General features: G+C 49.4%; 10 protein-coding genes across 10 annotated transcripts; 7 read left to right on the top strand and 3 right to left on the bottom strand.

Annotated features, from left to right (window-relative positions):
* Positions 1–55: 55 nt before the first annotated feature.
* On the bottom strand, positions 56–538 carry KY384_006979 (uncharacterized protein; the record flags this gene model as incomplete). Its single annotated transcript, XM_044815472.1, has 1 exon — positions 56–538. One exon carries the CDS (start codon positions 536–538, stop codon positions 56–58), a length of 483 nt encoding a protein of 160 aa, XP_044667346.1.
* Positions 539–2,108: 1,570 nt separating this feature from the next.
* Positions 2,109–3,815, bottom strand: KY384_006980 (uncharacterized protein; the record flags this gene model as incomplete). The annotated part of the gene is made up of 1 exon (XM_044815473.1): positions 2,109–3,815. One exon carries the CDS (start codon positions 3,813–3,815, stop codon positions 2,109–2,111), a length of 1,707 nt encoding a protein of 568 aa, XP_044667347.1.
* A 952-nt stretch (positions 3,816–4,767) lies between these two features.
* On the top strand, positions 4,768–5,394 carry KY384_006981 (uncharacterized protein; the record flags this gene model as incomplete). Its single annotated transcript, XM_044815474.1, has 1 exon — positions 4,768–5,394. One exon carries the CDS (start codon positions 4,768–4,770, stop codon positions 5,392–5,394), a length of 627 nt encoding a protein of 208 aa, XP_044667348.1.
* Positions 5,395–7,660: 2,266 nt separating this feature from the next.
* KY384_006982 (uncharacterized protein) lies at positions 7,661–10,019 on the top strand (the record flags this gene model as incomplete). Its single annotated transcript, XM_044815475.1, has 2 exons — positions 7,661–8,280; positions 8,522–10,019. The coding sequence occupies 2 exons, from the start codon at positions 7,661–7,663 to the stop codon at positions 10,017–10,019; spliced, it is 2,118 nt and encodes a 705-aa protein (XP_044667349.1).
* Positions 10,020–12,030: 2,011 nt separating this feature from the next.
* On the top strand, positions 12,031–13,749 carry KY384_006983 (uncharacterized protein; the record flags this gene model as incomplete). Its single annotated transcript, XM_044815476.1, has 1 exon — positions 12,031–13,749. The coding sequence occupies one exon, from the start codon at positions 12,031–12,033 to the stop codon at positions 13,747–13,749; it is 1,719 nt and encodes a 572-aa protein (XP_044667350.1).
* Positions 13,750–15,586: 1,837 nt separating this feature from the next.
* KY384_006984 (uncharacterized protein) lies at positions 15,587–16,852 on the top strand (the record flags this gene model as incomplete). The annotated part of the gene is made up of 4 exons (XM_044815477.1): positions 15,587–15,682; positions 15,750–16,346; positions 16,491–16,647; positions 16,719–16,852. The coding sequence occupies 4 exons, from the start codon at positions 15,587–15,589 to the stop codon at positions 16,850–16,852; spliced, it is 984 nt and encodes a 327-aa protein (XP_044667351.1).
* Positions 16,853–17,364: 512 nt separating this feature from the next.
* KY384_006985 (uncharacterized protein) lies at positions 17,365–18,863 on the top strand (the record flags this gene model as incomplete). The annotated part of the gene is made up of 2 exons (XM_044815478.1): positions 17,365–18,555; positions 18,771–18,863. 2 exons carry the CDS (start codon positions 17,365–17,367, stop codon positions 18,861–18,863), a joined length of 1,284 nt encoding a protein of 427 aa, XP_044667352.1.
* A 476-nt stretch (positions 18,864–19,339) lies between these two features.
* KY384_006986 (uncharacterized protein) lies at positions 19,340–19,650 on the top strand (the record flags this gene model as incomplete). Its single annotated transcript, XM_044815479.1, has 2 exons — positions 19,340–19,602; positions 19,626–19,650. The coding sequence occupies 2 exons, from the start codon at positions 19,340–19,342 to the stop codon at positions 19,648–19,650; spliced, it is 288 nt and encodes a 95-aa protein (XP_044667353.1).
* Positions 19,651–19,849: 199 nt separating this feature from the next.
* KY384_006987 (uncharacterized protein) lies at positions 19,850–23,036 on the bottom strand (the record flags this gene model as incomplete). Its single annotated transcript, XM_044815480.1, has 3 exons — positions 19,850–20,924; positions 20,985–21,625; positions 21,843–23,036. The coding sequence occupies 3 exons, from the start codon at positions 23,034–23,036 to the stop codon at positions 19,850–19,852; spliced, it is 2,910 nt and encodes a 969-aa protein (XP_044667354.1).
* A 416-nt stretch (positions 23,037–23,452) lies between these two features.
* KY384_006988 (uncharacterized protein) lies at positions 23,453–24,234 on the top strand (the record flags this gene model as incomplete). Its single annotated transcript, XM_044815481.1, has 3 exons — positions 23,453–23,609; positions 23,674–23,840; positions 23,893–24,234. 3 exons carry the CDS (start codon positions 23,453–23,455, stop codon positions 24,232–24,234), a joined length of 666 nt encoding a protein of 221 aa, XP_044667355.1.
* Positions 24,235–24,472: the final 238 nt, after the last annotated feature.

Consider the following 24,472-nt stretch of genomic DNA (forward strand, 5'->3'; position numbering starts at 1 on the left):
ACAAAAGCATAGTGAATTAATCAACAGAGACTGAAACGAGAGAAATAGGAATTTTCTACTCCATCTCGTCATCCACGTCCTCATCCTCTAATTCGCCGTCCTCTGGCTTTACTTTCTGCCTGCCTTTTTCAACTGTTGCATCAATTTCCACATCTTCTTGTTGCACCTTTTTCTTTCTTCCTCTACCTCCCCGCTCTAGCCCGACCTTGCCCTCTCCAGTATCGAATTGCTTTCTTGCATCTTTCAAACTCTTTTCCATGGCAAGAAGCTCCTTTACTCTTCCTGTTGCAACCTCATCATTGCGTATAGCAAACCGAAAGTCATCGGCCTTTACTTTACCGCGCCCTGAGATGGTCGCTGCCTTCGATGCAGTCTGAACAGTGTCAATGATATAGTCTGTCACCATTTCGTCCAACACGCGGACAGTCTCAGGAAGCGGAGCCTTGTCGTCGCCAAAAGCGTAGAGCCCTTGCACTAGCTCTGTTTCGAAATTCAATGCACCTTTGTGGCGAGCTGGACGTACACGATGCTCAGCCATCTTGCTTGTGGTGCGCGCGGGCTTTTGGAGCCTGCTGCTCTCCAGCTGTACTTGTGGTTGGTGTCTTGCTAGAGCAACATCATGCGAGAGTGATGTTTTCTTCGAGTTTCATCGTCAAAAGGTGAAAGTCAGGCATCAATCCCGTTGCTATGAGTGCTTGACAGAACTTTCAACATGGGAGCTCAGGTGGAGCACTCTCTATGGCGCTTGAGGAGAGGCTACGCGGACCGGGAGCGGGAGCGCCTAAGCCTTGCTATTAAAACGTAAAGAGGTAATCGGTGCGACTCTCATGAAGGACACATACGCCTCGAATCAGGCAAGATGGTAAGATTGATCCTCATCTCATGTGTTGATCTGTCGCCTGTTAGTCCCACTGACTGCCTTGAAAGACTGCCATTTTCAACTTTCAGTCACTGCTGCTCGTCCTTTTGCTGATCATATGCACGAGCACTTATGCACATGCAACGTTTCCTAAAATAATGGATCGGAACAGAATCGGGTATATAAATTCTTTCACACTATGCCTTTTAAGATCTTATTGTTTTACTGATACGTTCGCTTATCAGCTTTTTTGGCATCTTCTGGAAGTGCGCCCGGATAGGGGAACGGCTTAGTCCGTATGTCAGCATATGTTGTGTGGTCATGGCTGTAAGTGTTGTTCGTTCTGTCATTTGTGGTTTATGCACACTTTCCCGAGTAGAACCTGACAAGATACAGGTTTCAATGATGGCGAACACATGAGGCCATGCAAAACTATATGTTATTGTACAGTCAGCTACAGCCTTAACCATTATTCAGACCAAGAGACAAATGAGGATACGTCTCAGTATGCAATTTGACCAAGTCTGCTGTGTTGCTTTTGTTGTGAAAATGTTCTTATTCCTCCATCATGCGTCAAATCCGACAAGTCTATGGGTCTTGATAAGATGATCTCAGCACCAATCCTTGCCAGATCTTTGCATCCTAGGGTAAATATGTGCTTCAATTTCCAGACATGCTCTGGACCTTTTACGTGACAATAAGGGCATACGTATTCTCTTTGACCTGTCCTTGAATTTACGTTTCAGACACATCCGTATCGCTGTATGACAACTTGATCATTTCTGAGGTACACCTAGGGCAGACCTTCTCAACATCGAGGTCCTTCTCTGCATTTGAAAGACCTACTTACCGTTTTTTTTGCCTAAAAAAAGATGGTATCTCCCTGACCGTGTTTACTACTCTGAACGACTCTGGAAAAATTGACCTCGCATTCTTTGTCAACAGAGCCACAGCTCTTGTCAGAGGTGTTGGGGTTCAATTTCAGGGGTTAGACTGTCGGCATGAGAGGTTTGCAGTCACAGCCGTAAGACCTTGGAAAGGAGACGACGCATAATATTATGTATCCGCATTGGCGTACTTTACTTTGCGTATAGCACGTATCAGAAAGTACCCTTTACAGGTTCAGCACCAGGACAAATATTTAAACATGGAATAAGATTTGTAGAATTGGGGTTGAATTTGGGTATCATTCTATCAACAACCTCGAAACGCGCTTTGTAGATGTGTGTGCGCCGTAAAGGCTAGGAGATCAACTTCCCAAAGGTTGCTGTTCTAATTCTATTTTATTCCAGCGTTCTTGCAAGTCTTTCCAGATTGTTTCGCTATTTGGCGCCTTTCTCACTCGTGAAGCTTCCGCACTCGTAGCTATGACGTCTTGTAACATTGCTTCGCTTGCTGCATTCGACTCAGAATCAACGTTGTTCGTCTCGCGAAAAGTGTCGCGCAAACTTCTGAGCAGTAGTTGGTGATCATCAATGTAGCTCAAGCCCTTGAAAGTCCCAGCATTAGGTTCGAACCCAGCGGCTTGCATTCTTTGCAGCGTATCGACAGCTTCCTGTACATTCTGCATTGTTGAGTTGCCACTGATGATTATATTCCAAGTGACTTGGTCAGGCTTCATCCCTCGTTCCTGCATGAGACCGAGCACCTTCTCTGCCGCTTTATTCTGACGATGTCGCAAGAATGCGTCGACCAAAATTGACCAGGTACGCACAGTAGGTGCTGCTAGCTGAAAGCTGGCTTTATGATCATTGAAGTTGCCTCGGTGCAGATCCGACTTGTCAAGCATATTCTTCACTATGTGTGTGCATCGCGGAAGAGTGTTGTAGGACTGGCTAAACGACATCATGAACGCGTTAAACACGTGATCACTCTGCGCTACCTGTACCAGCAGCGGGTGTTGTTGGCATGCTAGCTTGTAGAAACGATTGTAAACATTCAGAAGGGCTTTTGAGTCCCTTTGCGTTCTAGCATACGCACAGATCATTTTTCCAAGCACGTCCTTGGGAGGTGGCTCTCCATTGGCTTCTACAGGAAGCTGAACTCCGCTCTCCCCAACGGCATCACACATGCCTAGCTCTATGAGAGGTCGGATGTCCCAATGATCTTTATAAAAGACTAGCATCGAAGGGTAATCCGCTTTTGTGCATCTAGAAATCGAGGCAAGAACATCGGCCTTTAAGCGGCCTTCCCACATGAGGTTGACATTTTCCCTCATCTCGTAGATGAGAGCTCGGCACATGTCATGATTAGTTGCAGCTAAGGCTCCTTGTAAGAGAATTTGATATGTAATTTTGTCTGGGACAAGGCAATTTGCCTTTGCGAGATCCAACATTCTCCATGCCAAGTCGATATGTCCAGCCTCGGTCGTATTTAGTAGGATCGCATTGTAAAGAATGATATTCGGACGGACCCCCATTTTAAGTATCTTTGTTAGGATTCTGGTTTGAATAGAAAATTGGTTGTCGACGTTGAACTGGGCCCGAACCAGTCTGACACATGCACTCATCACTTGATCTCTGTACATGCCCATGCCTGATTCGGATACAGCTTCGAGAATCTTCAGCGAGAGAGTGATATTGCCCATATCTAGGCATCTTGTAAGCGCATGTAGCAATGTATTTGCATGTAAATGAACATGTTCTTTGGTGAGTACTTTGAGCAAGAATATGAATTGTCCATTAGTGCAATTCTTTAGGAGTAGATACACGAGCTGATCAGGGATATATTGACCTCGTCCCGAGATACAAGTACGTCTAACGTGCTTGAAAGTGAGAACAAGGATGTCGTTGAGCACCTCAGGATCAGGGTTCAGCACCCCACGAAGGTACTGCACAGAGAGTTGCTGTAAGCAATCCGCTATAATATGACGCGGAGGTTGGTGCTGAGTTCCTCTCAAAGAGGCAGATAAAAGCTTCAAAGCCCGCCGTGGACTATGCTCCAAACACCAAAGCATGACTGTTTTCCACAGCGAAAGTCTATATTCTGCTGGTACATGCATCCATGCCAGATGTATTTTTTTTGTACCTAGGCTCCGGCTAGCGAATCTTTCGATGATAGGTTTCAGGGAAGGCAAAGAGAAATCAATGCGTTGTCCGCATTGTGCCAACCCATGAAATTCTTCGGTCCATGAGCTATCGAAAGCGAAGGGTCCAGGATGTACATCCTTGGCTTGATGGAGGGTTTGACCGAAAGACGTCGGACGTACCCAATTCTCTAGCCAGACATATTTAGTTCGCACAGGCTGCCTGCCTCGACGATTGATCGCTGTGAGATTTGATGTGTGGTCGATAGCCCGAGAGCGAGTATCACCAGCTGCTCTAGACCTCCTCACAGATGCACCGAATGCACTCCCGGTCCGATGCTCTGCAAGTTTCGGGAGCAGCACATTCAGACTCTTGTTCGATATTCTTTGTCTCGCATGCTCTGCTCGTATTAACAACGTTCCTGAGAAATCGTGCCCATCCTGAGAATGTTGCACTTGGAGAGTGCGTCGCAGCCTCACTAAGTCTGGACGCGTAGCAATGAAGCTGCGTCTAGCTCTTGTTATGAGGACGCAGCAGGCTGGTTGGAGCCATGATTTGTGAGCCTGTCGCGAGCGAATTTGAAGGGCCAAGGGCATGGAATTTCGTTCAGCTCAAGAGGCCTCTTTGAGCCATTGGGCCAGACCAGACGAAGTCAAAGCAGAACTAACATTGCAAGTGCCTTTCGAAACTGTCATTGACTCTCATTGACAACGTAGACATGAGGGAAACGTTGTCTTTGGTCAGAATGCGGGCTTACACAAAATGGCCAAGGGAGGCCCGGATTTAGGCGGAAATAAAATGACAGACCCAAAAGAATCTTAAAGAGTTATGTGAGGGTCGTTCTAACACATCAGATCGTGGTTGTACGCTTACAGCTCCATTATGTCTTCGAACCACGCATCTCTTGATGCCGCGGCTGTAGAACGTAAAGCTCGACTTGCAAAATTGGCCTCGCTCAAGCGCAAACAACCACCAACAGACGGGGATGAATCAAGTGGTCGAACAGACACCTCCCCGCCAGATGTTGCTGTCTTTTCGGATACCTCCAAATACCTCTCTGGTCGCAACTATGATGCTACCGTCCGTGGTCCAAAATTAGGCTTTGAGAATGCCCCCTCAGATGGCAGGCCAACCCTCGAGGACCGGGCAGAAAGCCTAGCACAAGCAGCCCGAGAGCAGGAACAGCAAGAGCAGAAGGAAGAGAAGCCTCTAGATCTCTTCAAGTTGCAGCCCAAGAAGCCTAATTGGGATTTAAAAAGAGACCTAGCAAAGAAGATGGATGTCTTAGACCAGAGGACAGACAATGCAATCGCAAGGATGGTAAGGGAAAGAATCGAGGACCAGAAAAGAAAGGAGAGAGATAAACTGAATGGCGACCTTCAAAATGGAGACGGTGAAAGCGTGGGCATCGCCGGTGTAGATCTCGTTGAGGGGGTCAAGGTTCGCGAGAGGGAGGAGGAAGAAGAAGAGCGGAGGGAGAGGGAAGACGAGGATAGCGAGGAGGTTTAAGAAATTCAAAAGTGCTGCCTATATGCGCAAAGGACTGTTTGATGTGACGAAAGTGGCTTAATTTTGCTTTACTATTTCCCAAGAGCGACAGGAATACCTGTGTCCTCGCGTTGAGAAGTAGACCAAGAGACACCCGGAAGAAGACGCAGGTTTTTCTACAAAGACTCCACCCCAGACGCCATCGCTAAAAACCGTTCATCGATTATTATTCATAGCCTGGGTCATGGCTAATCTTTTACTGAAGGGACTCAAGCTTCGCTGTCTCGGAGGCTCTTGTCGATGCGAGGGAAACCTCCCAGCTTCGCTATTCCTGACTCGGGCGCTACGGCCGTATCTTTCATGGTCATCCGAATAGCTACTATTGCGATCAAATGATGGACGATCGTGCTGCCGTCCAGAAGTTGATGGCAACAGAGGAGGAACACCGGGTGTCATAGACTTTCGATTTCGAACAACGTGGCTCCGATCCCGACTATCATTAGGGCTCCTTGTCGGACGGCTAGTCCATGAAGTATGACTGTCTCTGTGCCGTCCACGATCAGATGGACTTCTCGACGACCGCCTTCGCCGTTTGCCTTGGTTTCCATGATTTGACGTACCGCCACCAGAGTCGGATGAGGTGACCGATCTAAAATCCTGCGAACGAGTGCCCCTTGCACTCTTGAAGTTGGGAGGCTTGCGGCTCCTCTCAGGTCCGGAAGGGTTATACTGCCTCAAATGATCATAAGGAGTTTGCGAGCCATACGACATTGAGGAGCTGCTCCTCCGCCTCTTGCGGCCGACTTGAAGATTTGACAGCATCTGGCTTTGACCGGTGGCGCTCTTGCCAGCGCGTGTGGGTGAAGACGATCGAGACCGCGATGTCGAGATTGTGGAAACAGATGTCGACGAGCTTGTGCTAATAGATCTCGGACTTTTCTTTGCTCTGGTGTTGTGTTCTTCCAGATTTCCATTGGAGCTTCTCTGGGCCTCCTTCTTTGCAAGCTCCTCGTCGGCAATCCCCATTCTGGTCTCGTGTTAGCTGAACGAATGCCGTAATCAAACGCTGGCAACTGACTTGCGCAGCAAAGTATTTGGGGCATCACTAGATAGTCTTGGCGCTAAATCGGGATTTGCGAGCTGCTGGGTTCTTGACGGTCTAGGTACATATGGGCGATCTTGGGGATTCGCTTTGCAGTCAAAACTGTAGTGTCGTGGCACAAGGTCAGCTTTTTGAACGTTACAGGAAACGGCTGTGTACTTATCTCGCTTGAGACATTTTTGGCAAAGTGTCTGGGCTGTGGCCTTGGTGGATACAGCCGAGCTTCCTCCCCGAGGTCGTAACATTGAATCAGGCTGGGATATTGTTAAAGTTGCGAGGTTTTTACTCAGGTGAATTGAAACGCTGTCATGTCGATTCGAAGCTTAAGCCGTACGTCGCAATGCGAAAGAATGCTCTCACGCTTGCTAGACATGTAGAGTAAAGTGTAGGACGTCTGCAGCGGCATCAGGCAGGAATGAAATGGGTGGAAAGACTGCAGTCCTCTCCATGCCAAAAGGGCTGACGCACAGGCGGATTTAAACTCTTTAGTGCTAGTGGCTGCCAAACCGCGCTAAGAAATCACATCTCCCATCCCCACCGCTCACCACTTCAGCTTTCTTCTTTTTCATTCCACTTCACACCGAGGGAACCTCCACCACGAGATCCATCCGATAAAGGGCCACCCAGATCGCAGTGCGGTAAAGCGTTCAACTTTCTGGCGAAGTGACAGCGCTGCAGCTGTTCCTCCATCCGACTGCGTCGGACACCGCAACAAGGCGCAGGGAGGATCAACGCTTGATCAGGCTGCATGGCGAGCTTGCAGGATGCCACTGAGACGTTGTTCAATAGCTTTAAGCCCTTCTGAGATGCTTCCACCTTGACGCAAAATACTTTATTAATCCAACTTCTACCCTCCTTTACTGTATCTTTAAGAGCTTGGGGTTGGGGATTGGCTCGGGCTCATTTCCTTGCCGGCGCAATGGCAACTTCAGAAGCGAGACCGACTGGTCTAAAACCATCATTTGCAAGTGTATCTTATGCCCTTTCGACTTTGGGGAAGCCGACACATCGGCTGACACAGAGAAGGTTTTAGCAAAAGCTCCACCTCGCGGCGGTCCTACTATCATCGGCCAGGATAACAAATCACACTCCAAGCAAACGTCAAGAGCCCCTCCAACCAGTGTAAAGCAGCCTGCTGTCGATTGTTCGTCTGTATCACAATCCCACGGCGAACTTCAAAGTTCTATGGCACAATTGCACGTCAAAGATTCGCCAGTAGCATCAAATAATCTGAACGAGCAAGCCAAATCAAACATTAAAAGAGCAGGTCTCAAGCTAGATGAGGATCAAACTCAAGTGTCTTCGTCCTCTACCAAGGCCCCTAGCCTTGATGGCAAGTCTACAACATCGGGTACAACCTTCGCCTTTGACGAGAAGGAGTCATTACGACCCGACGATAGTGCAAGTGTACAAGCTGTAGACGACGATGATATTGCCTCTGGACCGATGTCTGGCGCGCCGAGTTCCAGGATTGGCTCGGAAGCTGGAAATAGAGCTTTCCGTGATCAATTCAACGAGATATCAGCAAGTTCCGCCGCAGTACATCCTCGTTCGCACCCGCTTAGTCAAGGGATCACTTCAGATGCCAAAGACGAGGGGCTCCAAATCAATACCCTGCCGACTGTGCCTGCAGTAGTGGCGCAGTCGGTGCCCCAGCAGGAGGTCTCTCTGCCAGCAAGACCTCCGATCACGCACGAATACCGAGAACCAGATGAGAAATTATTCGAAGCTCTCGATTCGCCTAAAGATCGCATGTTCTTACTGCGTTTAGAACAGGAGATCATCAACTTTGTAAAGAATTCCTCGTCAGTTCTCCAGTGTTGAACATAGAACAAGACTAATGCTTCATAGGAGCCCTCACATGCAACTGGCACCGTGCAACTCCTTCTGTCGTCTATTGGCGCACAAATTAGCCGATTACTACGCGCTTTCACACTTTGTCGATAATGCACAGACCGCCGTGAAGCTGTATAGAACGCCATATTGTCGCCTGTAAGTCTTCTCTGGAGTTGGCCTGTGGGCGAGCTTTACTAATCGTTCTTGAAGCCCTACGCCCATAGCGCTTCTCGTAAAAGGTCTTGCAACAGAACCCAATCCCAACACTGTGCCACCTGCCACTCTGCCTGCCATGAAGATTATGCGGCGGCCTGGTCTTCATAACAAAGATGGCCAAATCCAGAGCTCGGGACCAGGCACCACTGAGAGCTCAGTGGTGCCGTCTAAAGCGGGTTCGGAAACCGGTGATGACAGCCAGCACGGTACAGGTGCCGTCTCTCCAACAGAGTCGACTCTGGCAAGGGACAAGGCTGCTCTGAGCCGCGCAGAGAGGGAAGCGAGGTACAAAGAGAAGCGCGAGCAGATCTTTGGACCACAAAATGAAGATGACGAGGGCAACGAAAAAGTCAACGAACTATCACGTACTAGCTCGAGGAACGAGGAAAAGAAAAGGAAGAAAAAGCACCGGAACAATAACGACGATTTCGAAGCGAGGTCCCAGTTCAACGCTTATTATCCTACCATGCAATATACGGTCCATCCATATGCTGCTGGTGGAGGAGGCTCGCCCGCTCTTTTCACTCCTTATACTACGCCTCTGCAAGCACCACAAGCGACTCAGCCAAATTGTTTTCCTACCACAATGGCTCCGCAAGGCTATCAACAAGCTTTCCAGACGGCTATGCCAACCCAAGCCATTCCCGTCATGGTACCTCAAAATGGCATTCAAAATGTTTTCAACTCCCAGAGTCCTATGCAAGGATTTGAGCAGCCACCACAGACCCAGTATTTTGCCGTAATGCAAGGACCGATGATGATGAGCCCGCAGCCGTCATCCATATCTTCGCCATCAATTGATGGAGGAGTGTTTTTCTCGCAGCCGCAGCCGCAGCCGCAGCCACAAATGCACATGCAAATGCAAATGAATGATCCTCAGTCGCCTAGGAATGGGTACAACCAACCTTACACGCCTCAAATTCACCAGCAGCAACAATTTAACACGCAGCCTACTCCCTACCAATTTGGCCAATTACCATACCAGCCAAGCATGCAAACCGGCAAATTAGCCCATCCTTTGCCCGGAAGCTATAACCGCCAGCAACAAACGTTTAATCCTCAAATTCGGTCCTTCGTGCCCAATGCTCCTGCGTCCAGCGCACGAACTCCACCGCATACCGGCAACGCCGTACCTCATAGCATTCGTGGCTCTGCAAACCCCATACCGAACGGCAATCACTTCTCCCAGACTCCTTCACAGCATGGGCCGAGCCCAAATCAAAAGGATAACCAGCTTCAGCAAAGCAGCGAGGCTCGTAAACCAGTTGTACACACTAATGGAACGAACTCCCCAGCGCCTAGTACCCTGTCAAAATGGAGTACCCCGGCAAACTTGCCCCGTAAGCCACCACCTCCAGAAGCTCCAAGTATGCCGGATTCGCTCCCTGTGAATAATCAGTTCACTCCCAACATACAGCCAATAACCGCGGGGCAACCCATGCCGCACTATCAGAATGGCATATACTCATTGCCGAACACTGGAACACAATGAGACTGGGGAGGAGTCGTTGGAAAGTTGATTGCGTGGTTTTCGTGTTCGTCTGCATTTAGCGAGGCCTGCTCAGGCGTCTTTGCAGAGTGCGGTATCAGAAAAGGGAAGGGCAGGAAACTTAGATACGTATGCCATAGATTTATAGATCTAATTGGTATTGGTTAAGTAATATTTCGGATCACTCATGTCGCGTGGAAATCTTCGTCTCTAGACTCTAGAGTGACGGTGGAAGCCTTGTGGATGAAAAAGAGACCCCCCACTCCCAGAAGCGGAATAAATTTACGTTACCCCTTTCGCTAGCTCTTGATTGAGGTTGGCGAGGCGAAATCGGTTAGCGTCAATAAATGGTCGCTCGTGCTTTCTTGGCCAGCCGCCCTTTATCGAAGCCGTCAGTGCAGCAACAAGAGAAAGCTTTCTTTATTTACCGACGTTACATCAAATATTATTACGCTCCCAATAATGGGTTTCACCACTGCCTTTGTTTCCGGCTTTACGCTCACATCGACGCTTTTATATTGGAGTCTCCTGCAACATCAGCGCTCCCGCGCGCATCAAGCCGCAATACTCCAAGCCTCAGCAGTCCGATTACATGCTCTCTCCGACCCCAAAATAGCGTCTGATCTTGCAGCCATAGAAGACGAGAACTATTCTGGTGGCCTACGGGAGGGAATTAATGATTACCGGATTGTGAGGAGTAGGGGGCTGGAGAGGCTCAAAGATGGGTGGAACAGCGAGATCGAAAAAGGTGTCAGATGGGTCTATGATATCAATTGGGCAAAGGCAAGAGATGGCATTGAGGGCAGGATGAGGGATTGGAGTGGTGGGAGGAAGGAGGTGTGAACTGAGCAATGGGGCTAAAAGTGCTTGTTGACTTACGACATGAGAAATCAAGCCTGCTCGCGCACTTTCTATTCTGGCTGAAAATGAAAATGTTGCTGGCTGAAGCCGCAGATAAGGTATAAATCATCTTAGCCCTAGTCAAAGACGACAGCGAAGCCATGTCGTCGCAATGTTTTCCTGTCGAGTCAGGATCTTTGGTTATTACTCTACGACTATCGCTCTAAACGATGACAAGCTTTCACAACTACCTCTGCCTTCTGGTCTGACGAGTGTCTCTACTTTGACAGAAGCCAAACAAAGCTCATACGCATTTACGATTTGAGACCTGCAGACGCAACGATACATCCCGGAACCGCTGCTTTCAAATATTCGACATTCGGTGAGATAGTCAGCCTCGTCACTTGAGCCTTTTTACCACTACTTTTGAAGCGCATTCGGAATCAGCGACTTAACCCGAATCCATTGCAAGGCTTGTCGCAATCTGACAACTGACATGGCAATGAAGGATATGCCATCCACGTCCGGCATGCTCTTTGGCTTTGCAACGTTCGTTTCGATGAAGGAGAAGCCTGACAACTGCGAGGATCCCATCTTTTTGGGCCTACGTCGGCATCACATTATAGAAATCGCCTTGATACCCCGAACCACTAATCAAGCTCGACGGTCAACGGTCAGGTTGGTACAGGTTTGCTGCCTTTGTTGGATGTGGGTGCTAGCCCTACCCTTTTCCGGTGCAAGCAAAAGCGGAAAGACGTTGAAATGGATGTGATTAGCAACTTGGGTAGCTGCTCGGGCTTTCGGCCTCGCCAACGGCATTCGGATGGCATTCCTCGGCTCGTCCCGTTTGACTCCCATCCTTCTGGAAGCTGCAACTTGAAGGCCCGAAAGGGAAACGCGGCTACTAAATTTCCTCTTATGCATATCCCGTTCCATGACCTCAGATGTAAGAAAAGGCCTCTGGTCTTTGCTGTCTGTCTCTACTTCATTCACTTATCCTCTGAGTCTTGTCGTGATACAATGACGCTGAGTCCGTGTTCGAGATGAACAAACCGTCCCTATTCACATCAACCGAAAGCATTCCTGCCTCCCACAAAGCTACATCTTATTCTCAACAATTCATCTAATCAAGATCGTCGTATGCTAGGTATTGACTTGTTCAAAGAACGTAACAATGAGCGATAGTGGTGTGCCTCCAATACCTCGACATCCGGTGCACGCCCCAGACCATGACGACATAGACATTGATCCTAAAATGGCATCTCAACCTCTCGATCTGCCACACGGCTCATGTACTGAAGACAAATCTGCACCAGGTTCAGAAAGACCCTTCAATGGCGTCTCTGAATCCTTGACACCTAGTGTGAAGGACCAACAACAGGCAGGAAAACGTGCGCAAGAGGCTGATGAGAAATCTACATCCTCAGAGGATGTTCAGACACAGACTCCGAAGAATGTCTCATCATCGAAAATGAACCTCCCTCGTGAAGTCCTGTTTGTATTTATCATCTGTTCATCAAATATCTTGACCCAAGCGGGTCTGGGAATGGTCATTGACCCTCTCAATATCATCGGGCATAGTTTCGGCTCGCCCAGTCCAGGTCAGCTGTCATGGTTCGTGGCAGCTTATTCACTGACTGTCGGTACTTTCATTCTCATTGCCGGTCGTCTTGGCGACCTATTTGGTCACAAGCTTCTGTTCGTTGCCGGCTTCTTCTGGTACGGGCTGTGGTCTTTGGTGGCAGGCTTCACCGTGTATAGTCGATCACAGATCTTCTTCGATGTTTGCCGCTCCTTGCAGGGTATTGGACCCGCGATGATGGTTCCCAATTCTCTAGCGCTACTTGGGCGAACATATCCGCCAGGTAGAAGGAAGGAGTTCATATTTTCAATCTATGGAGCTACCGCGCCTAACGGCTTCATACTGGGAGCAGTTTTCGGTGCACTGCTGGCTCAACTGGCGTGGTGGCCATGGGAATTCTGGATTATGGCCATCGCGTGTTTCACCCTAGGTCTCTTTGTCGTGGTACTCGTGCCCTCCCCAGACTCTGAAGGACATGTTGTCGAAGATCGCAGCTTTGATGTGTGGGGAGCGCTAAGTGGAGTCGCAGGGCTTGTGCTGTTCAACGTTGCATGGAATCAGGCGCCTATTGTCGGTTGGAGCTCACCTCATGTGATCGTCCTCCTTGTGCTTGGCTTACTCTTCTTTGGAGCCTTCTTCCTCATCGAGAGGAAAGTTCGCCAGCCTCTGATTCCGATCGGCGCTTTGACTGGGAAAGCAGGCTTTGTTCTTGGCTGTATTGCTGCCGGATGGTCGAGCTTTGGCATCTTCGTATTCTACTTTTTCCAATTCATCCAAAATTTACGACACGTGACTCCTTTAGAAGCTGCTTCACAGGTCGTTCCAGCCGGCCCGGCCGGTATATGTGCGGCACTGACGACAGGGTATATTCTCAGCCGAGTACCGACTTCAACAGTGATGTCGATCTCTATGCTCGCCTTTTGCATCGGCAATATTCTCCTTGCTACGATGCCGGTTGGCCAGCGATACTGGCTGAATACATTCATCTGTCTGCTGATTATGCCGTGGGGAATGGACATGTCCTTTCCTGCTGCGACTATCATCCTCAGTGATTTGGTGCCTCCAGGCCACCAAGGGATCGCAGCTTCCCTGGTCGTGACAGTCGTCAATTATTCCATTTCAATAGGCTTGGGGATTGCGGGCACGGTCGAGGTGCATGTCAATCGAGGCGGGCAGGATCTTCTAAGAGGCTATCGTGGGGCGTTCTACGCCGCTATAGGTCTCAGTGGTCTTGGTTTCATTTTTGCTCTGTATTCCGCGCTGAGCGAATTACGGTTAACGAGGCGAAGTAAACCAGCTTCCAGCGCATAAATCCCAATCAAATACCAGGAAGCCTTGTCCAATGCCCATGTGCAGATTCCAACGTAACATGCGTAAAGTAAGCCGTTGAAGAAGTGGACTGAAGGGAACCCTGAGACACGCACTGTGTACGAGTCTTGCTCCACACTAGAATCGATCATCGGGAGACCCAGGAAACTGATGCAAATGCCACCAGGCAATTGCTGCGTAGTTGGCGTTCTCCTTTGATCCACGTGGCCCAGAATGCCGAAGAAGGTTGAACATGGGCCAGTCTGTATGGATGAGCTAATATCCATAAGCAAGAGGCCACTATCACATCAAATCTGATATTTCGACCGACCTTTACTTTTGATAACCTTGGCTCCGCGAGCCACATGACACCGTTGTCTTCCCATTTCACCCATAGCCAATGTTTTAGGCGCGCACACCGTCAAGGTACCATCCTCAGAGCAATTGGCAGTACAGCATTGGGCATTCTCCGAGGTTACCGGAAACGGTCTATACATCAAATGTGAAGCATGATGATACGGCTAACGCAATTGGCATTCATTTTACACCTCATCATTGAAATCCCAGCATCCATCAATTTCCTCTTCCGACCCTCTTCCACTCTCTCAGCCCCCCAACCGCACAGTCACGCCGTCATTCGGCAGTATGCACTCCTCCTGGTTGCAACCAATTTAATTGTGGCACTTTCATTTCAGAGAACTCATAATGGCGACAATCTGGGCGCACAGATAGCAGGCGCCCTTTGCTTATATCATATTGGTCCGATTGTCAGAGCGGCAGCGAGCGTCAGGCAAGATGTCTCATCTGGTGCATTGGGAGGGCCAAGATTGCATTTCGGAGCCCACGTGGTCTGCGCCGCCTGCTTGCTGGCTGCGTTCGTTACGAGCTTACTCCAACCTGACTGAGTAACTGAGCGCAGGATTCTCAGACCTCAAGTGCTCATCAGGCTTCAATGCATCTTATCAAGAATCTCTCTAACACGATACAACAAGCTGATAGATACGAAGTCGACAGACTTTTGTCTTCTGCCAACAGCAAGACCCACAATTCTACTTAGGACCCAGGAGCAATCCAGCTGTCGATACTGGTTTTCGTTCTGGCCCACAACACAGTGCCCGCAAGCTATAAATTGAGTTCCCCCCACCTCCGTTCATTGATCTACGGACAAATGAATGCTTTGTCTAGAACCGATGTGATTACAATATTGCATGCATTACGATAGCTCTGAGCGTAAACCGCCAACGGCCAAGGAGCGTCACGGATTGGTCTAGCCGTGACCTACCTCTCAGATAGCATCAACTCAGCAATCTGGCATAGTAGCTACCACCCCACCGCTTACCAGATCCAGCTAAAATTGTCTCTCAATACAAATAGTTAAGGCAACGTTGCCGTTGGCTTTATGCTGAGTTTGGGCTCCCCGGCAGGGCGCGCTAGGGACATTTAAATGCGACCCCTCGGACCCTTATTTCTGACATCTCGGTTAGCGCCACTACCCATAGCTTGGCGCTAGTAAAATCTCCTAGGGTTGGGATTATACGCTAATGCACCTGATTTGAGCCGTCTAGATACAAATCCTGGCTACCAGGAGGTTTGTATCACAGAAAGCCACTTTCTCCTTCGTCCGCACTAAATTCGGACGCCCGCAGAGACACCTCGGCTATGTGAAGTCCTCGTAAAAACGGACGGTCGTTGAGCCGATTCTTCGAGGCCTCGCCCCTTCGTTCCCAGCATTTAGTTGAAGTACTCCGACTCATGAATATGTTTTCTCCTATTCTGCCTTGTGATTGAACTTCAGTTTGCGCTCTATCCTTTTCAAGAAAATTTCACAGCCTTCAGAGCCATGGGTAGCAAGCTCTCTCAACTGTTCCCCCCTGCTGCTAAATTTACGGAGAAGCAGCTCCCAGACCAATCGGACAAGGTGAGAAGTGTTACCGCTGTAGACAATGATTTTTCTCCGTGTGTATTGTAGCTGTATCTTCCTAGTATCTAAAATTCGATCATAGGTCTTCTTGATTACAGGCGCCAGCACCGGCTTGGGCTTTGAGCTCGCTCGTCTCCTCTATATCAAGGGTGCCAAAATCCATATCGCAGCTCGTTCGGAGAGCAATGGTGCCGCCGCGATTAAACGCATCAAGTCCGCCCACCCGACGAGCAAGGGGTCGCTGCATTTCCACCACCTCGATCTCTCCGACCTCCCTTCTGTTGTGTCATCCGCTAAATCATTTCTGTCGAAGGAGTCCAGGCTGGACGTGCTGTGGAACAATGCGGGCGTCATGATGCCCCCTACTGAATCTAAGACCAATCAGGGCTATGAGCTCCAGATGGGCACAAATTGCTTGGGACCGTTCCTCTTCACCAAGCTGCTGACACCGCTGTTAGTCGAAACAGCAATGCAGAGTGGAAGTTCGACTCGAGTAGTGTGGGTATCGAGTTCGGCAGCTGAAATTTTTGGCCCAAAGGGAGGCGTGGATCTGAAGGCATTGCAGAGTGGCCAAGAATCTAAAAGTGATTGGAGAGCATATGGGGAGAGCAAGGCGGGAAATGTTCTCTATGCCAAAGAATTTGCAAGGCGATTCAAAGATAACAATGTTATCAGCACGGTAGGCAAACATTTTTCCCCTGCACAGAACCACTAAGCTCGCTATACTCTGCCATGTGGGTGCAAAGAAGAGCGGCTCCAAAATAACATACTTATTGGATGCAATGGACGAGTATCCGAAAACGCTAATGTGTTCGACGTACAGAGCTTGGACCCTGGCAATCTTAAGACAGATCTTCAGAGACATCTGAATGGCCTACAAGCTCTCATCATTCGCCTAATACTACATCCGCCGATCAAGGGAGCCTATACGGAACTATTTGCTGGCTTGTCTCCTGACGTAACGTTAGCAAAGTCAGGTGGTTGGAGTAGGTCTTCTCTCCAGAATAGCAAATAACAGATTTGAATAGTCTACTGATGTGTGCTCACGTAGTCGTTCCCTGGGGCAGATTTAGTCCTTTGAGATCCGACATTGAGCAAGCAGGTCTAACGGAGGAGGAAGGTGGTACGGGAAATGCTCGCGAGTTCTGGGAATGGAGTGAGAAGCAAGTCGAGCAATATCTTTGAGAGACAGCTGTGTCTTCAACTCTTGCTATGAAGTGATTAGATGGAAGTTTGCCACAGCTTCAATGTATCATAGTTGTAGAGTCAGTGTCCTTGGTCTTGAGAAAAGAGGATAATTCCTCGAGCAGCGCTCCTGCCAAGAATTGTTGTAGCACCCGAGGACGAGATACGAATTCATGTCGACCATACTTCTCAGGGAGCGTATCTATCACTTGATCCTGCTCATGCCCGGGGTACAATACAAAGGATCGGATCGAGCATGGCAGAGGTAGGCGCTCATACTCTATAGGCGGTCGCATAGGCGGGATACCCCGGAAGGGGCCCCTGGGAGCCTTCGGTAGCCGAAAGGGGCTTAGCGCTGCAGGCGGCTGTCCCTTAATTCTCCAGAGCGATGACGGCGTTCGGCCCTGCCCGCTTTGAAGTTGAATCAACAGCAGACCAACCTCCCCGCCAACTATTACCTTGTGTATTATTATGACCAGTCCAGGTCGAACACCGACTGCTCGACGTACTCCATGAGCCATTATTTATCTTCATTCATCATCGATCCCGTTGTTCGGCAAGCGCGCCGTTTCTCCAGACCCTCCATTGGGGCCAACTCGGGCTTTGAAGATGGCGCCGATCTGGTCCCAGCGTCCTCGGCGACGGATCAAGTAAGAGCAAGCATTGGCGTGAGCTCCTCTGAGCGTGATCAGCAGACGTTCGAAAGCAATGCTGAAGTGGTCGACGATCTCGAGCACGAGATCTCTGCGGCATTGGTCGATGACGCTTCTTTCAGGCTTGTAGAGGTGGGCAATCTTGAGCCTGCCGTACATGCAAGACAATATACAGTACAGCAGGCAGTACCTCAGATTTACGGGCCTGGAAATGGATCTTCTATCGCCGCTGTCCACGACCCAAGTTCCGTCGATGGTTCCTCTGAGTTGACCCTCCCCGCTCGGACAAGGGACGCTGAATCAGACGCCAGAGAAACACCCCTGAATGACAGTTCTTTACCCGAGGACGATGGTATGAGCCAGATGCGGCGGCAAATACTCGCGATCCAACGGGCAGACACTTCTAGTGAAAGCAAAGCGCGACTAGTGTACGGCCTCATGACCGAGAAACACAACACTTCTCACCAAAGCCTGCATGCTCGCGCGCATTCTCCCGCAAGTCTTCAAAGCTCAGATCATCCCCTGACACCTACGTCACCGAGGTCGTGGGCCAGTCTTCGTCCCACTATCTCCCCGCCCACATCATCTTCATCCGCAGGAGACAGCTCGAACCCCTTCAACCTAACACCAGAGACCCTGCAACCCACCTATTGGCAAAAACGTTCCGCAAGCAACAAAGACTCAAATGCCGACAGACAACCTTCAAGCTCAGAGGAAGAAGAGAGGCCCTATGGCTGTGCTCACTATAAGCGAAATATCAAGCTGCAATGCTCTGCCTGCAATAGATGGTATACTTGCAGATTCTGTCATGACCAGGTGGAGGACCATATGCTTAACAGACGCGAGACCAAGATGATGCTCTGCATGTTCTGCTGGGGCGCCCAACCTGCAAGTAACGCCTGTATATTCTGCGACCAAGTCGCCTCCTGGTACTACTGCGATGTTTGCAAACTATGGGATGATGACGTGGAGAAAGACATCTATCACTGCAACGATTGTGGTATTTGTCGTGTCGGAAAAGGTATTGGCAAGGACTTCTTCCACTGCAAGGTGGGTCACCTTCACAATTTACCAAGGTTCTACATCAGCGCTCACTATAACTAGAAATGCAATGTATGCATGGCTGTTGGTCTACAAGACAGGCATCGCTGCGTTGAAAGGTCTACTGACTGCGATTGTCCAATTTGTAACGAGTACATGTTCACCTCACCAGAAGCGGTTGTCTTCATGCCTTGTGGTCATAGTATTCATAGGAAGTGCTACAGCGAGCATATGAGGACGTCATATCGCTGCCCAATATGCAGCCGCTCGATAGCAAATATGGAGCGTCAGTTTCTTGCCTTGAGAAGGACGATTGAAGCACAGCCAATGCCGGAGGAGTTCCGAGACACAAAAGCCCTAATATATTGTAACGATTGCACGTCAAAAACCACCGTGCAGTATCATTGGTTGGGTTTGCGATGCGCTGTGTATGTCATTCTTTCCATCTCCAATGACTACAAACATGCTGATGAATTGCCATCAGATGCGAATCCTACAACACCCTTCAATTGTCACTCCGCACTGATCGATCCCAACCTCCGACCCCCCTTCGCCGCTGACGCCTCTGGTTGACCCTTCCCTCCCCCGAGCCTCCCAAAGACTGACTCTTCATCGTCATCCCCTTCATTACCTCCATCAGCGTGCAACAGCTTCCCTCCCCAATTTGAACAGCCCGTTCTCCACCTCCTTAGCATTTCCATCACCCACTTCTAGAAGAGGTAGCAACCCTGCATCTCCTCTCTCGCTCACGTTTCATTCTCGCTCTTCTAGTTCGGGCGACCCCGATGACTCGATGTCGTCGGACTCGAATGATGAGTATTCTGACGTCGACTTTTGGGGAGGGGAGAGCCCACACTTACTATCACACTCTCCAACCCGACGGCCCGATGACGCCATGCCATTGGACGACGAGGAGACAGAAGAGGAAAGTGGGGAGGATGAAGATGATGACATGGTTGATGATGATGATGATGAAGATAATGATGACGGCGAGGATGAAGAAGGGGAAGAGGGCACTGAACTCTCGCTGGATCGGATGGAGATCTTTGGGCATCGGTAGATTCATCGGTGGCACCTAGTATTGTGCTCCTAGAGATCGTATAGCACTTTCTTGACATTTTGATCTGCTTGCATGGATGTGGATATACCCAGTGTAAAGTATGCATGATGTGTATATCATGACTTCCTGTAAAATGAAGCGACACATACGAAATGACGATTCTTGAAGTCTTGTGTGAAAACCACTATTCCAGTGGATGATGTATTTATGTCCAAAGTCTTCAATGATGACCTATGATCGTACTTAGTTGAACCCCGGCTTCTTCGGCTTCGAGTGTTTGACTTTCTGAATCCTAGAACCATCAGGACCTCTTGTTGGCTGGCTCATTGTGAATGCAGGAATACCACTCTCTTGCATTCCAGTAGGCTGACTACTACCCATCATCTGCGTCGGCTGACTAGCGGATACCGGCCTACTAGTCGAGACAGAGACCTCGGGTACCGGTTGACTGGAAGACCAATCTAATTGACTCTCCCTAGCTCGCTTCCTCCGCTTCGCCTTTCTCCTCTGCGAAGAACTGGCTTCCACTTCTTCAGCTTCCGTATCTCTTGCCTGAGCTTGTGTGGTCGCAACCCAGTCATAGTTATCTGGGTCTGCACCCAAAGTCCAGTGCTCGAGAATGGAGGAGAGTTCTAGTGGTAGAACGGGCTGCGGGGCAAGGCTGGTGAGCGAGCGAAGGTACTTGCTCGTTGGGTCCTCGGTCTTGGCAACCGACGAGTAAGATGGTTCAGTCGAGGCTGACATTGAGGTCTTGGCTGAAGCGGAATCGTACATAGGAGACGAGGGTTCTGCTGAGCTGTCTGGTGCACTTTTCGAGGGACTGGCAGGCTTGGCTGCTCTGATTCTGTCTTGAGAGGCAACGGTGGTAGAAGCGAATGTTTTCCCGCGTACTGGTAGCTCGAAAGTCAGCCGTTGCTGGGGTTGGTCATGCAATCCTTGCCTATGTCCGTCGGACGGATAGGTTGCAAGCCGTGGCCTAGCTGGGTAGGACGCCAGACATAATTGTAACGCGATACTGCGGATGAGTCTTTCTAGCGAGACGCGAACTTGCACCGGAACTGTTGACGGCAAAGGCGAAAGAAAGCTATGGAGCAAATCGTTGTAAATACTTCGAAGTCCACTTTCGCGTGGTGGTGGCTGCACGAGACCTACTGATAATGGGATTTGTGGGATATTGATACCGACGTTATCCTGAGCGCTTTCCATACTGTCTACAGAGTCATCAAGCATGCAATTAGTGTCCTTTAGCAGCTCATAAAGTTTTTCTTCCACGTCATCTATATCTCGAACGGACATATCTGTATCTGTGAGTTCATATCTAGACGAAACCGTTAGCGCTCCGCGAATGAGAGTACAACGTCGAGGGCGAAACACTTACAAGGTGTCAAATCGGCCAAAGTCTGAGCTTTCTCTGCTCTCGATGGCAGCTCTGATTGTCGAGAATGCGTCGCCATCTGCTATTGTCGGCACAAGTTTACCTGGCTCGTGCCCTTGAGAGATGACCAGTATGAGGCTCATAAGCCATTCAAAATTTAGGGTCCTTGAACTTTCACTCTGATGTTCATGGGATATTGTAGCAAGGCTGGGCCGCGTTTGGAACTCAGTCGTGACCCCAAAGTCCTCTTCATATGCATTTTCGTCTGAGACGATAAAATCGTCAAGCAATTTGGCAGGGGTCTTCAGGACTTGCGCCCGTGTCCTTACGTTTGGTTCATGCAATTCGAGCTGACTAGGATAGGGTGGCCGTGCATAGATACCCTCGTAAAGAGTAAGATTCGCGAAGAGCGCATATAGTTGGTAGAATTTCCAGCCTTCTTCGAAATACTGCAAACCAAAACCAGGAACAGAGCTGCTACTAGCAACACCATGAAAACTTGACGGTCTGAGGACAATACCGAAGAGCGAGTGTCGTAACATTATCTGTGTAATTGGCGACTCATGCCGAAAGGGATCACTAAACTTCAATGAAAGTATGTAAGGATCCGTAGTAGATGTTGCTCGTCTAGAGTCAGGAGCAAACTCGAATGTATATACAGTTGCTAAACATGTGAGTTGTGAGTAAAGCAAGACGATTGTATCTTCTAGGAGAATTTAGCAAAAGTCGATTGCGGAATTAGAAACCTATGCTCATACCCTTCCCACCCTGACACGGATCTGAAATAGGGAGGTGAAGCTGGAGAGATAAGTCTTGCGGACTTCGATAATGGACCCAAGATAGCAAGCAGGTAATATTTACGCAGACTTCGGGCCGTGCTGCATCCTCATCGATCGTAGTCACATTGAGCCAAAAAAGTCGGGTCGAAGTCACGAGGAAAAATTGACTTGCATTTCGAGGACCACGTTGAATATCTAGGATCCAATCATCCGACTCTGCCAGGGCCAAGTCTGGCAGCCGCAATGCTTTGATCTCTCTATGAAGCACTACGAAGCTCAATGCCCTCCTACCAGCGAGTAGAATCGTCCGAAAGTCATGTACCCAAAGGACTTTCGCCCATTGATCTGGGCTGATGAAGTCGCCTATCACCATTCGAAGACTACTGTTCGCACCTCGATTGATAGACCAGATATTCCTACGCTTAGATACCATTTCGAGGTCCCAGATCGACCAGTTTCCTTCTTGGTCAATTGTAGCGACTTGCTGAGCATCCCAGGGGTTGAAGCAAATATCAGCAAAATGTATTCTCCTTTCTCCATTTTGAGGAATCTGTATGATTTCGTGCGCGTCAAGGCGAGATGAAGGCAAGCGAAATTGTGGTGCACTAGACCTACTTGGAACGATTGACTGAGATTGTAGCAAGGGCTGCAAAATTGATGCAAGGCCACCATACCTTACAGCAAGGAACAAGCCATCTTCTCCAGCGACACCCGTTGAAGAACATATCTGTTGGATCGTACCTTGACTTGGACGCCACCATCCATGTTCTCCCCCTCTAGCTGTGGAATGGTTGATACCAAACGTCCTGTTGCCTTGCCACCCTAATTGGTCCTTACGGAGCAACGTTAGCTTCACAAGCTCACCACTCACACCTGCGGCAGTCGCTATGATCGGGAGCTTGTCAGGATGACGTTGGCTTGAACGACGGGTCGCATACGCTCGGGCAAGAAGTCTTGCTTGCGTTGAATCATACGACAAATTCTCCTCCTCAGAGGACTTTGACGTTTCAGCGTCGCTAAACACATTTGGCGCAGGATTGATGTCTAAGTAGCGATCGCTTAGAGTCTTTTTCTGCCGCTGATGCTCGGTTTCGTACTGATACGACCGTTTATCCTGAAATGTGTATGGTCCAAATACATCAAGTAACGGACCAACGGGCTCTATATGCCGGCTGGTCGAGATATGGCGCGGGAAATGCCATTCTTGACTGTGAGTGTCATAAGTGGGGTCGCCCAAATGACCGTATATTAGGTCAGTAGGGCGAGCTTCAACCATTCGGCTTGCATAGAAGACGGTCACTTGTGTCAACCATCAGGTAGCCAAACATGCTGTTGACAGAACCCCGAACAGATGAGAAGGGACTTTGCAAGAAGGACAGGAAGTATGCGAATACCACAAATACCACAAGCCGGCGCACGACACATGAATCATGATGGATGTTGACACTTGATTTTGCCGCTAATATCGACTTAGTGCTCCCGCGCGCTTGTTGAGCCGTGCGTCAGCCAAGACTTGCATGTAAACAAACACCGGAGCTCCTTATCATTTCCACTCAATATACAGCCCACAGCGCCATCTGAAACTCATAAAATCTGCCCATAAGCACACCAAGACAACAAGACACGATGGCTACACTGTTCGAGCCTTCGCTAGCTATGCGCGCTCCCCTCGCTACTACAGACGCCCCGTCCATGGCTGACTCCCTGCCCGCCATCAACTTTGGCTTTGAAGAGCTCCGGGACCGCATGGCAAAGTTCACGGAAAGATTCGATGATTTCATTGCAAAGGGTAGGAAGCGTGTCCTCGAGGAACGCAATCAGTTCCGCATCAATGTTGCAGAACTACAGGGTATGTGATTTCGATACGGATGCAGCTGCGCCAGGATGTGGCTGGACACTAACTTCTTGACAAGAGGATCAGAAGATGAAGTCGCGTGAAATGGAGATCCTCGCCCAAAAGACGAGCCAGCATAATCAGACCCTTCAGCAACAAGACACGGAGACGGCGGAGCTGGGAGACGATATTGAAGATGTTTCCCAGAGGAAAGAGGCAGGCAGCCTCTCATCGAAGCTCTCTACAGTCACAAATCACTACAATCAAAACTGTGATCGCAGCTCGACAAGCTGCGCAGTCAGCGCATGCACGAGATTTGAGTGCGCAGGCAAGACTCAATCTCCCTGAGCTGGACTTTTGGGAATCAAACTTGGGCATGCGGATTGAAGGTGTGAAAGATGATAGGTTGAGATTTGTGTTTGTGAATTTGGATGAGCGAGAATGGGCGCGAGAGGCTTGGTTCGACTTGGACATGGAAAAGCGAGAGTATGCAATCGTAGAGTATAGGCCAAAGGTGGAGGACTCGAGAGTTGAAGAATGTTTGGAGGGGCTAAATGCTAGCAGAGATCTTGGGGTGTTCTTGAAGAGGATGAGGGTAGTATTCAAGGAAGCGGTGCAGCCGTTGACGGTTCATGAGTAGGCTTTTGTGGAAGATAGCGTATGTCGGATGGACGAATCGGGTTGTTCGCTTTGGGGTAGTTGCCTCTGCGGTTGCGAAGATAGCAGTGGATTGGAAGTAAGCCTTTAACATGAAATATCGGTCACATCTCAAACGCTATGCCTTGGGCTGTTCCTTAAGTTACTGCACCCTGCGTGGTATCGTCGATACGTTTACACCACGTCTATCTCTTCTCAAGATCCTCACGGCGTGCCGTCCT

The sequence above is a fragment of the Bacidia gigantensis genome (genome assembly GCF_019456465.1).
Source record: "Bacidia gigantensis strain McMullin 20006 chromosome Unknown contig_255, whole genome shotgun sequence".
Taxonomy (NCBI): Eukaryota; Fungi; Ascomycota; class Lecanoromycetes; order Lecanorales; family Ramalinaceae; genus Bacidia; species Bacidia gigantensis.